At 37.3% G+C, this 12,685-nt stretch overlaps 1 protein-coding gene across 1 annotated transcript in view; it reads left to right on the top strand.

Annotated features, from left to right (window-relative positions):
• pappab (pregnancy-associated plasma protein A, pappalysin 1b) overlaps positions 1 to 12,685 on the top strand; it is a gene marked incomplete at its 3' end in the record, with an annotated part of 110,031 nt that overhangs the window by 17,608 nt on the left and 79,738 nt on the right. The window contains exons 3-5 of the mRNA XM_084115092.1: positions 7,903 to 8,048; positions 9,310 to 9,603; positions 10,569 to 10,761. Coding sequence (XP_083971218.1) covers positions 7,903 to 8,048; positions 9,310 to 9,603; positions 10,569 to 10,761 — 633 coding nt within the window. The remainder of the gene's footprint in view (positions 1 to 7,902; positions 8,049 to 9,309; positions 9,604 to 10,568; positions 10,762 to 12,685) is intronic.

Consider the following 12,685-nt stretch of genomic DNA (forward strand, 5'->3'; position numbering starts at 1 on the left):
ATATATATATATATATATATATATATACACACACACATATACACAGATCGTGCACACTCTAATACAGTATGTCATTGAACCAGATGTTGATTGAATTTTATTCTCCCAAAAAATATGTTTTTAAATACTTTGTGCAGGTGTTTCCTGTGGAAAACTGTCTCAGACATGCATAGGAATATCCAAAGCTCTACATTGCGCTCATTCTTCAGCGAGGCTACAGTGTTTACTGTATTATTTTCATCCAATATTTCTTATGTTTTATCTGCTTCAGTTCTCTTTTCTTCATATATAAAACAGCCCCCGTTTTTGATAGACCTTGCATAAATGAGTCCTCCTCTCTTCTAGTCCCTTTTATGGTAACTGTCTGTGAATTATATTATTCCTGTAGAGGTCAGCTACAAATTATCCCACGAGCCTGTGAACTTCACGCCTGGTTGTGCATGATGCTAATTGTATAGATGATTGATCACTCCTCTTATGTACTTGGAGCTGATGAAAAGATCCCTGAAAGGCTGAGAAAATTATAGCCCTCTCAGCCAACTGGTGAACACTGCCATGCCAACCCGCCCCGAGCAGCTCTACGCAAAACCACACTCAGTACATCTGGATGTAAGGCAGTCTTTACTGATTCAGATGAATAATACATGGGTGTAAATGGATGAAGCCATAATCACGCATTTAATAGGCATTAAATATAAATGCGTCAACACACCACTTGGAGCACTCTCAATGTAGCCAGGCGGAACTGATCAGCAGTGACTTCTGCGCTTTCTCCCCCCTTTTTTGCTCGTATAATGGACAGCATTCCCATGATACAAGCCTGTACTGTACATGTTGATATGTAAATGTGAATGGACTGACCTCTTTTAAGACGTTCTGCCCTGTGAGATTGGCACCAGACTATTCTGGCATTCATGAAGGTGATCACCACTAATGTCAGCCTAGTGATTCATTATGTGGCTTCAAACGTTGTACTGCCAGTGTCACCCACTTCCCTACTCAGCAAAAAACCCTCAAATGATCCTGAGCAGAATTGTGCAATACATGACCACTGATGCCTGCATACTTTGGCTGGACATATGCATACTTTGGCCTGCTGTTTATGTAGTAGGCCTACGTCCACATCTGATTCGTGTTGTGTTTTTGTAAGTGAGCCAGTGGATTAAACTTAATTGAACTCAGATTAGGTGGCTTTGACCTACAGTAGTGGAATTTTTATTAAAGCAGAGGCCTGCGTTTTAAAAAAACAAGCTCTTTTTGCACTTACTCTATAGCTGACTTATTCATCTCATCATGAAACTCCCTGACCCCCTTTCCCCCTTCTGTACAGCCAAAAAGCCAGCCAAATATTTTCATAGGAAATAATGAAATTCCTGAAATTATTAGGAGGGAAACCTTATATCATCTGTTCTCCTGAGCTGGCTTCCACGGTTTCACAAGCGAACCTCTGCCGCCTTTTGATTTCTTTTTCTTTCTTGTTTTTTTTTTCTTATAAAGGATGATGTCATTCTAAGTATTACAATATTTATATACATATACATATACATATACTGATACTGTACATGTACATGTACATACAGGGCTGGACAGTAACACCTGCCAAATACGGGTGGATGTTAGCAGTTCCATGTAATGCAGTCCCTCCTACTAGCCACTTTGCCGGGTTGCATTTTAGATATACAGTGCTGGTCAGAATTATTTGCCCCCTTGGTAAATATGATCAAAGATGGCTGTAAAAAATAAATCTGCATTGTTTATCCTTTTGATATGTTATTAAAAAAATTTGCAAAAATCTAACCTTTCATTGAAGTAAAAGAATTGAAAGTAGGGGAAAAATTCACATTATGAAATAAATGTTTTTCTCCAAAACACGTTGGGAACAATTATTTGCCCCCTTTTATTAAATACTTTTTGCAACCTCCTTTTTCCAAGATAACAGCTCTGAGTCTTCTCCTATAATGCCTGATGAGTTTGGAGAACACCTGACAAGAGATCAGAGACCATTCCTCCATACAGAATCTCTCCAGATCCTTCAGATTCACAGATCCATGTTGGCGCTTCTTCTCTTCTGTTCACCCCACTCATTTTCTATAGGGTTCAGGTCTGGGACTGGGATGGCCATTGCAGATGCTTAGTTTTGTGCTCAGTGACACATTTTTGTTTTGATTTTGATGTTTGTTTTTGGATCACTGTCCTGTTGGAAGATCCAAACATGGCCCGTTATAAGATTTCTAGCAGAGGTTGTCAGGTTTTGATTTTTTATCTGTTGGAATTTGATCGAATCCATGATGCCATGTACTGTATCTGAACAAGATGTCCAGGACCTCTGGCAGAAAATTAGGCCCACATCATTAAAGAAACAGGCCAGATGAAACAAAAAAAGAGCTTTTTGGCAGCAAACACTTAACATGGGTTTGCTTCATACAGGGATAAAAAAAGTAGCCCATGTATAAAATGAAATACTCTGCTGTATCTTTAATGATGTGGGCCTAATTTTCTGCCAGAGGTCCTGGACATCTTGTTCAGATACAGTACATGGCATCATGGATTCGATCAAATTCCAACAGATAAAAAATCAAAACCTGACAACCTCTGCTAGAAATCTTATAACGGGCCATGTTTGGATCTTCCAACAGGACAGTGATCCAAAAACAAACATCAAAATCAAAACAAAAATGTGTCACTGAGCACAAAACTAAGCATCTGCAATGGCTATCCCAGTCTCAGACCTGGGGCCTCATTTATAACCGTTGCGTACGCACAAAACAGGCCCTGAAAGAGGCGTACACCACTTCCTACGCATAAGTTGTGATTTATAAAAACAAACTTGACGGGAAAATTTGCGCACCTGCACGCAAACTCTGACCCATGCGTACGAACGTTTTGGAGATGGAGCAGTTTGGCGACACCGATGGTGAGCTGGAGTTAAATGTCTTTTTGGTCACTTTTAGACAGAAAATCTAAAGAAAATTAAACATATACAGAAAGCTAATACAAATATAATTTCACTCACCAAGCTGTTACATGAAACAAATATCCATCCCTTCTTAAATGTCCGCGCCAGCGAGCGCGTTGAGCCGTTTAGTGAAACTGACGCAAATAACAGTTTAAATAAATAAAATAATGATTTAAACTATGTTTTGCTTCTGATATAAACATTTAGATTAAATATGCCATTCAAATGAATGCAGTTAAACACTTAAACATGAAATTATTACTGAGAAGTTACAACATTTTTATATTTAATAGAAATATTTGTTGTGGATGCGATGTTTTTTAAACACTTTTCCAGTGGCGTGCTGTGTTTAATGTTTTAACCACAGAGATAATTGCTTAAATCTTGATAATACCAGATTGTCTGAGAAAATAGTTTCGTGCAAATAATGCCCAATGCCTATCTGTTTCCATTAAAAATATAAATCAATTAAAAATACAATTCGGCCAGTGGAAAAGATTGAGAAAAACTTTCTCTGAAATGTATTTTACGTTATTTGATTTATGTATTCAAAAACAAGGCAAGGATAGGCAACTACTTGATTTTTATTAATGTAGCCTAATGCGTCTTGTACAGTTAAACGTTATCAGTTAAACGGATGAATAATCATATGCAAATGATATGCAGATGAGGATCTGCATAGTAAAACTAGGCGTTGTAAGCTCCATATATGGTTATTTCGGGGTGGAGACGCATGTGCGCACAATCTTCCGCTGACTGGGATTTCTAAAGTGAATTCTGCGCAGGTTCTGGCGTACGAACGGTTTTATAAGTCTGAATATTTTTTTGCGTACGCCATTTTTGGCTTTCGGGCGCACGTACATTTTTAGTAAGGTTCCTACGCAGAGTTTTATAAATGAGACCCCTGAACCCTATAGAAAATGAGTGGGCTCAACTGAAGAGAAGAAGCACCAACATGGATCTGGGAATCTGAAGGATCTGGAGAGATTCTGTATGGAGGAATGGTCTCTGATCTCTTGTCAGGTGTTCTCCAAACTCATCAGGCATTAGGAGAAGACTCAGAGCTGTTATCTTGGAAAAAGAAGGCTGCAAAAAGTATTTAATAAAAGGGGGCAAATAATTATTCCCAACACATTTTGGAAAAAAAAACATTTATTTCATAATGTGATTTTCCCCCCACTTTCAGTTCTTTTACTTCAATGAAAGGTTAGATTTTTGCACTTTTTAAAAATAAAATATCAAAAGGATAAACAATGCAGATTTATTTTTTACAGTCATCTTTGATCATATTTACCAAGGGGGCAAATAATTCTGACCAGCACTGTAATATATACATTTTTCAACTGTAGTCTTTTAAATAGGCATCTTAAATAAACGAAGTGTAATGTAGTGTTGTCAAAAATGTCGATATATCGATACTGAAATATCTGAATCGCTATCAATACTAATTTTCCACAGAATAGATACAATAATAACTTTGAAAATAAATTAAATAACTAAGGATTAAATGGATTTCAAGGGAATAAATAAAAAAAGAATGGTAAAAGTAGTTCTAGTTCTACTAATTAAATTGTAGTTATGAAGTAATCAATTTAAACAATTTGCAAATAATATTTTATTTTAAAATGTGCACACATTCACTCTTATTCTTATGTCTAATATGTAGAAAACGCAAACGTTTCTTGTCTTGTCACATTCAGTTATGAATTACATGAACCATGATAGCATATTTTCAATTCAAAACGACGAAATTTCATAGAACGTTGAGTAGATACTACACTAGATGGGCAATTACTATCGGTCGCTGAACATTTCTATCGTAAAACAGTTATCTAATACTTACATCTACTTGCATCTTTCCATGAACTCTTGTTGCATTGTGACAGTGACAGTAAGACCCGCCTTCTTTGATTTGATTGGCCATCTCGATCATTTTGAAATTGACAAACACTGTTAGACAGTTGAGGCAGAGCAGCCTAAAAATTCAATCAACCTAAAAAATTTATTTTTAAAACTTTGTCATCCTAACAACAAACAGCTTTACTCGTTCTACACTAAAATAATAAGATAAGATAAATAAAATGAGAAAATATGAATTCTGTTATTTTTTCATTTTTTATTCATAGCTCACTAGTCTAGATAAACTAGATAAACTCATTTTTCAAAAGAGGATTATCTAGATCAAGATAATCCAGTGATATACTTATCAAATTTCTCATAAGAGAGTCAAAGTGCTCATTCTTTACCCATAATAAGTAGAAATGATTATCACAGTAATGCCCCTTGTTATGTTCTATTCTATTTTGAGTTGTTTTCTGAATATGTGTGGAATGAGGCAGGTTATTTGAGACCTGTACCACACAAGATGTTTCCACGCTGTGCTGCATCTCATTGGCAGCTGTGTTGGCTTGTAACGTCACCACCACAACTAATCATCAATGTTCTGCCTAGAGAACATCACACCCTCAGCCTTGGTTGTTCAATTTTGTGCAACATTATCACGCCTCTGTCCTTTCCATTCACTCACACAGAAGGGGTATTAGATGGGTCAATGAAATGACCCAGATGTTGACCGAATTTTATTCCCCCCAAAATGATTAGATATTTGGACTGAGCATATTGTGCCTGATTGGTGTCGTCATTTTAAAAATGGGCTGTACAATAACCAACATGCTTTATAAGTAGATTTTGTTTTTGATTGAAAATGTGGTCTAGTACTTAAATGCAAACGTGTGTTTACTAGACTTACTTTTCTTTTGAACTGTCATGAGGCTTCTAGTGTTTCTCTTTTATGACAGTGAGTGATGACTTAACAAGACATAGTGCTATGGTATAAGGCTTACGAGAAAATAAATACCAGGAAATGGTCATCCTGTCTCCTAAGCCTGTGTCTTCCTTAGAAGGTTAATACATCAAAAAGCACTACAAAGTAATACATTAATTTTCATAATGTCTAGGCTAACCCTGGGTTTAGCAGCATGACAACAGATACTGTGTTTGATTGGCCCTCACGGTGAACTGGCTAGCAGATGTTGATCTTAAGATGAGGAATGAGACCTGGTGGGGTTTCCCCCCCCCCCCCATTGAATAGTGGAGGTGGGTGTTTACTACATTTAAAAGTGTCGGCGGTAGGAGCTCAGGACCGCTTGTATTCATTTTTGTTCCAGCATTTTTCAAAAGAGGATTAAGCAGGCCTCCCGTAAAGACAGAGGAGGTTAGCAGAGAGGCGATATGAAATACTATACGTCTGCTCAAATATGAATATATGCATGGTTACATGCTGTTGTACTTATGGAAATGTATGTCTCCAGCAAGCCAGCATTCATCACTCCAGAGAGGCTTGTCTTTGTTTGACTTGCATGACAGTTATCACTGCAGGGGAAAGGCTTGCATGGGAATAGCACAGTGTGTTTGAGGTGAAATAATAAGCATTTTAAGGGGGCCGTCTTTGGAACTATCCAAATGACACAATGCATTCCTAACTAGACAGGGCCAATGACCTCTGACCTCAGCGCTGGCTGCAGAGCGGGGCTCAGGTTTCCTTCCAAATACAAACTCTGTGTGACAGCCTCACTAGGGCCATTAAATTACAGAGCACTGCTTCTCTTGACAAACATTTACACACACGTGCTCTTCGTGTATTTTCTGAATGGGCATTCCCATCTGTCCTGAGACTGTTGTATTTCATGAATAAAAAAATCCTCAAAATGTGGTAATTATATTCACCCTTTAATTGGACATTTAGATAACCGAATCCAAAAATGTACCGTTTGCATATCCAGTGATGCACAAAGATACACTGCCGCTCAAAAGTTTGAGATCAGTACGATTTTTTAGTGTTTTAAAAGAAGTCTCTTATGCTCACCAAGGCTGCATTTATTTGATTAAAAATGGGGAAAGAAAGAAGAAATATTGTGAAATATTATTACAATTTTAAATAACTGTTTAAATAACTGGCAAAGCTGAATTTTCATTACTCCAGTCTTCAGTGTCACATGATCCTTCAGAAATCATTCTAATTGGCTGACTTACTGCTCAATAAACATTTATTATTATTATTATTATTATTATTATTATCAGTATTGAAAACAGTTGTGTACATTGTTTCAGGATGCTTTGATGAATAGAAAGTTTAAAAGAACTGTATTTATTTTAAATAGAACCTTTTGTAACATTATAAATGTCTTTATTGTCACTTTTGATCAATGTAATGCATCCTTGCTGAATAAAAGTATACATTTATTTAATTTCTTAAAAAAAATAATAATAATAATCTTACTGACCCCAAACTTCTGAATTACTTATTTTCAAACTTCTGAATGAATTAAATATACACAGATTCTAATTAAAGCTACTGAAGTTTTTCTGTAAATAGCACTGAGTGATTTTCTCTTTGTCTTTTGTTGTTTGATTAATATTAATGATAGATGGCAGCAGGTTTATTAGGGTGTTGTCACTTCAAGACCAAATACACGGATCTACTATACTGATACACATCTGAACTGTTATTCACCCTCATGTAGTTACAAACCTGTAAGACTTTTGTTCATCTTCGGTGAAGATCTTTTTGATCAAATCTGAGAGCTTTCTATCCCTCCATTGACAGCTACGCAACTACCACTTTGATGCTTCAAAAAGTTCATAAAGGGATCGTAAATCGAATCCATATGAATTGAGCAGTTTATCCAAATTATTATCTCCCTCGTTGAAGCCAATACCTAATTGCCTAATCCTAACCCCTCCCCCACACCTAATCCTAAACCTACTTATACTAGGGACTGTATCTGGGGGCGCAAGAACTGCAACTGATCGAATGTGTAATGTAGCACAATATTATGATTGTGGAGACATTTTAATCATTCACAACCTAAAATAGTGATATCGTATCGTACTTTTTTTTCTGTTTTGAACAAGTGATGTTAAAAGTCTTGTTTTTTGTTCAACAGGGCTTACATGAACGTGAAGGAGCTGAAAGAGGTTTTGAATTTGGATGGATCCACACACTTGAACATATTCTTTGCTAACTCATCTGATGAAGACGTGGCTGGTGTGGGCACTTGGCCCTGGGATAAAGAAGCTTTAACACATTTGGGTAAATATGGACCACTAAAAAATGGATAACAACAATTGGATCAGCATCATATATTTAGCAGTTTTTAAGCATTTTAAAGTGCCCCTATTATGCTATATTAAAGGTTTCTTATTTTGTTTTGGAGGACTCCTACAATAGGATTACAAACACGCATCCAAGGTCAAAAACACTTTAACTTTCACGTAATATACATTGCGCATCACTTCATTTCTCAAAGAGTTTAAAAATGTTTTCATTTTTTTTCCAAAGATTCAGTCTCTCTAAACCCTTCTTTTCTGTGAGCCTACTCTGCTGTGATTGGTCAGATGACCCAGTCTTGTTGTGATTAGTCTAGAGCAGAGGCAGAGTTCCAACCCTAATCAAACACACCTGAATCAGCTCATCAAGCTCTTCAGGATTGCTTGAAAATACAAAGACAAGTGTGCTGAAGCAGGTTGGAACTAAACTCTGCAGGACAGTGGCCCTCTAGGAGCAGGATTGAAGACCTCTGGTCTAGAGGCTTACAATGCGTGTTGGAAACGAAATGCCTATTATCATATCTCAGCTCTTGAGGCTTCCTCAGCGCTTCATAGACAGTGATATGAACAGTATTGATGGCAACGTTTTTTCTGCATCAACTGCAGCACAAGTCCCTCATCCTTCTGAAGAGCATACAAAGTGGATTCGCTGTGCTGAAAACAGTGTCTTCTCGATATGTCAACAACCCAAACCAAACACTTCCAGGCCTCAGCTACAACTACATTTTTTGAGGGCAGGTCAAAGTAGATGTTGTTCGCAGGCAGCCAATGATGACCATAGGCTGGAATTATGCCAGTTTCTTTCATTGTTACGTAGGTATATAACATGAAGTGAGACTGGAATTGCTGACGACTTGTTTTGGCAGTTCAAAATTGATTCTTTCTTTTAGGAGACAATAACTTTGTTTGTCGTGCACTTTCATCTTTTAAAGTTTGCAGACATTTTACATTCACAAGTAGCTATATTACACAATGCATTAAAAGGTAATATTTGAAAAAACCATAATAGGGGCACTTTAAAGAGCAGTGACCAAAAAAGATCAGCAAAAGATTTCAGAGCTATGGCACAGTGGTTGCACACATCCTAATGACATATAAAGGCTGCAGTGTTCCCACAGGGAAGCAGGTTTGAGTCTGAATTGTGATTTCCTGTCAACGTTTATTGTCATCAGAAAACGTTCCAAAATGAACAGGTACCAAAAAAGATGATGCTTATGATACCTGTTCTTGCTTTCTTTTTTGAGGTGGGATTGTATTAAACCCTTCATTTTATGGTACGTTTGGCCACACTCACACGATGATCCATGAGATTGGCCACAGCCTCGGACTGTACCATGTCTTCAGGGGAATCTCAGAGGTGGAGTCCTGTAACGATGCCTGCTTGGAGACTGAGCCTTCTCTTGAGACTGGAGATCTGTGTGCAGATACTAATCCCACACCCAAGTACAAGTACTGCAGAGATCCTGAGCCAGGCAATGATACCTGCGGCAGACGTCATTTCAAAAACACCCCTTTCAACAATTACATGAGCTATGCTGGTAAGACATATTTATCAACTCTCAGGGTCCTATCATACACCCGGTGCAATGCAGTGCCAAGCACGACGCAAGTGTTTTTTGCTAGTTTCAGCTTGACACAGTTATCATTTTCACGTCCTGTGCCACGTTGTTTAAATAGCAAATATATTTGCGCCCATTTATGCACCCATGGGCATGCTGGTCTAAAAAAGAGGTGTGTTCAGGCGCATTGTTGGCGCATTGCTATTTTGAGGCAACAGAAATAGACTGCGCCATTGACCAACTGAAACCATGTCTAAAGTCAATGGTGCAATATTTTTTTGCTATTTAAAGACCGCGTTAGTAATGTGCACCTATAGGCAGGTCCACAACGCGTGTACACTCTGCTTATTACACACACAGGGACGCCCAGCAGCACACAAACTAGACAAATATTAAAAATAAAAAGATTTCAATATAAAAGATTAATATTGTGTACATAAAGATATGGTGGAATCCTTGACCCGTAGATGGTCTGCTTGCGTGTTTTAACAGGAGCAGATCCGTTTGCGCTCTTGCAAATTCCGCCATGTAAATAGCAAATCCGTCATGGAGTGCATCTGGCTTTTAAAGGGAACGGGAAATTACATTCTGATTGTTTTGTTTTTTGCACGTTACGCCCAAAACACACCCAATACTCATTAAGAGAATAGAGACAACCCTTTTAGACCATGCGCCGGGCGCGCCGACCATTTTTCCCGTCGTTAAACTAGCAAAAGTGGATTCGGACACGCCCTTAGTGCACTTGTGCCCTGTGCTTTAAGACCATGCGCTTAGATCATTAAAATAGGGCCCTCAATGTCTGTTGAGTTGAAGATTTTCTGTATTATTATTATTATGATTTTTTTTTTAGCATTTTCTGAGCTGATTCTTACAGGAAATTTGTGAAATGGATTTAAAATTAGTGTAACGTCTGTGATTTCTTTGTTTGTTTTGTTCCCATAAAGATGATGACTGCACAGATTCCTTCACGCTGAACCAGGTGGCTCGGATGCACTGTTACCTAGATCTGATCTACCAGTCTTGGAGACCTGGCAGTAAACCAGCTCCTGTTCCTCTACCTCCTCGAGTAACAGCGCAGGACCAAGACTCCCTTACCCTGGAATGGTTCCCTGCTCTCACTGGCCATTACTTAGACAGGTGAAAAGAACTATTAAAACATGTATTAAAATATTAATGTGTAATTTTCCCCATTATGAAAAATGTAACATTTCTTAAAATTGTGAAACCCAAGAAGTAACTTTTTTTTGGTGTAGGAACATATTGAGAAGTTATAAATTTATTAAGAAAAAAAATTATCCTACAAATTTTTTTTAGGAAAAGATTTGTTTTTACAACATTTAGTTCAAAACAAGCTAGCTACTACTGATTTATATCTTAATTTAGTTTAAATTTGAAAAACCTGTTATCCAGTCTGGTGTTTTAAAAAATACTTTATTTTTTTTTATCACCTAATTTTGAAGATTGTTTATTTCTAGAAAAAAAAAGAAAAAAGTTTTAAACTTATATAAAAATGTCCCAACAAAAATGTTCTCATATAAATCTCAAAGAAAATGAAAATAAATTAAAATATATAACATTTAGTTATATTGACCTCCTTGAAAAACAGCATTGTATGAAGGTTAAGCACCTCCTTCCATGTACATTCATTGAAAAGGGGAAGAAACCTGATACAAAATGATGTACACTACAATGAGATAGTGATGTTTTGAGTGTCTCCATGACTTGTTTTGGTAGTTAATTTTCATAAGTTTCATTAGGTTTTATTAGTTCATTCCAGAAATTAATATATTGTGTAAGTTCCCCAATAAAAATTGTTGGAGAGATGCTAAACAAGTCAAGGTCAATCATGTCAATAACGATTAAAGTTTATGTAGTGCAGTAATGTACGTGCCATCAAAAGATTGAAGTTGTAGTGGGCTGATGGAGAGGTTCGAGTCATGTACCAATTTCTCTCCCATCACCATAGTATTTCTTTCAATGGTTTTATTGATTTTTAGGGTGTGTTCACACTTGGTATGTTTGGTTCGATTAAAACTAACTTTGGTGTGTTTTCTCTGTTAGTCCGGTTCATTTGAATAAGTGTGAATGCTGCCAACCGAACCCTAGTGCGCACCAACGAAGCGGACCGAGACCGCTGAAAAGATGGGTTTCGAATGACATATGAATGCATCATGGACCAAAGACATGTAAACAAACAAAAACAGGACATGGTGTCACAAGATGCGACCCAAAAATGAATGCTCATGAATACCTGTTTTTTGAATATGAATCATGAATACCTGATGCCGGTACAGGCGTCAGAACTGCATCTCTTCGCAGCAGATCTTTATTTGTGTGTGTGACAGAGGGATTCCTGCCACTGTTTTGACTCCTTAACACATTTTATAAGATCTTCACAAGTTGTCAGTTCCATCATATACAGTTGTGGTTAGAATTATTGGCACCCCTGGTAAATATGATCAAAGCTGGCTGTAAAAATAAATCTCCTTTGTTTATCCCTTTGATCTTTTATTCAAAAAATTTGCAAAAATCTAACCTTTCATTGAAGTAAAATAATTGAAAGTGGGGGGAAATCACATTATGAAATAAATGTTTTTCTCAAACACGTTGTCCACAATTATTGGCACACTTTTATTAAATAGTTTTGGCAACCTTCTATTGCCAAGATAACAGCTCTGAGTTTTCTCCTATAATGCCTGATTAGTTTGGAGAACACCTGACAAGAGATCAGAGACCATTCCTCCATACAGAATCTCTCCAGATCCTTTAGATTCCCAGCTCCATGTTGGTGGTGCTTCTCTTCAGTTCACCCCACTCATTTTCTATAGGGTTCAGGTCAGGGAACTGGGATGGCCATGGCAGAAGCTTCATTTTGTGCTCAGTGACACATTTTTGTGTTGATTTTGATGTTTGTTTTGGATCATTGTCCTGATGGACGATCCATCCACGGTCCGTTATAAGAATTCTAGCAGAGGCCATCAGGTTTTTTTTTTTTTTCTGTTGGTATTTGCTAGAATCCATGATACCACGTATCTGAACAAGATGTCCAGGACCTCCAGCA

The sequence above is a fragment of the Abramis brama genome (assembly GCF_963993115.1).
Source record: "Abramis brama genome assembly, chromosome: 5".
NCBI classification, from domain to species: domain Eukaryota; kingdom Metazoa; phylum Chordata; class Actinopteri; order Cypriniformes; family Leuciscidae; genus Abramis; species Abramis brama.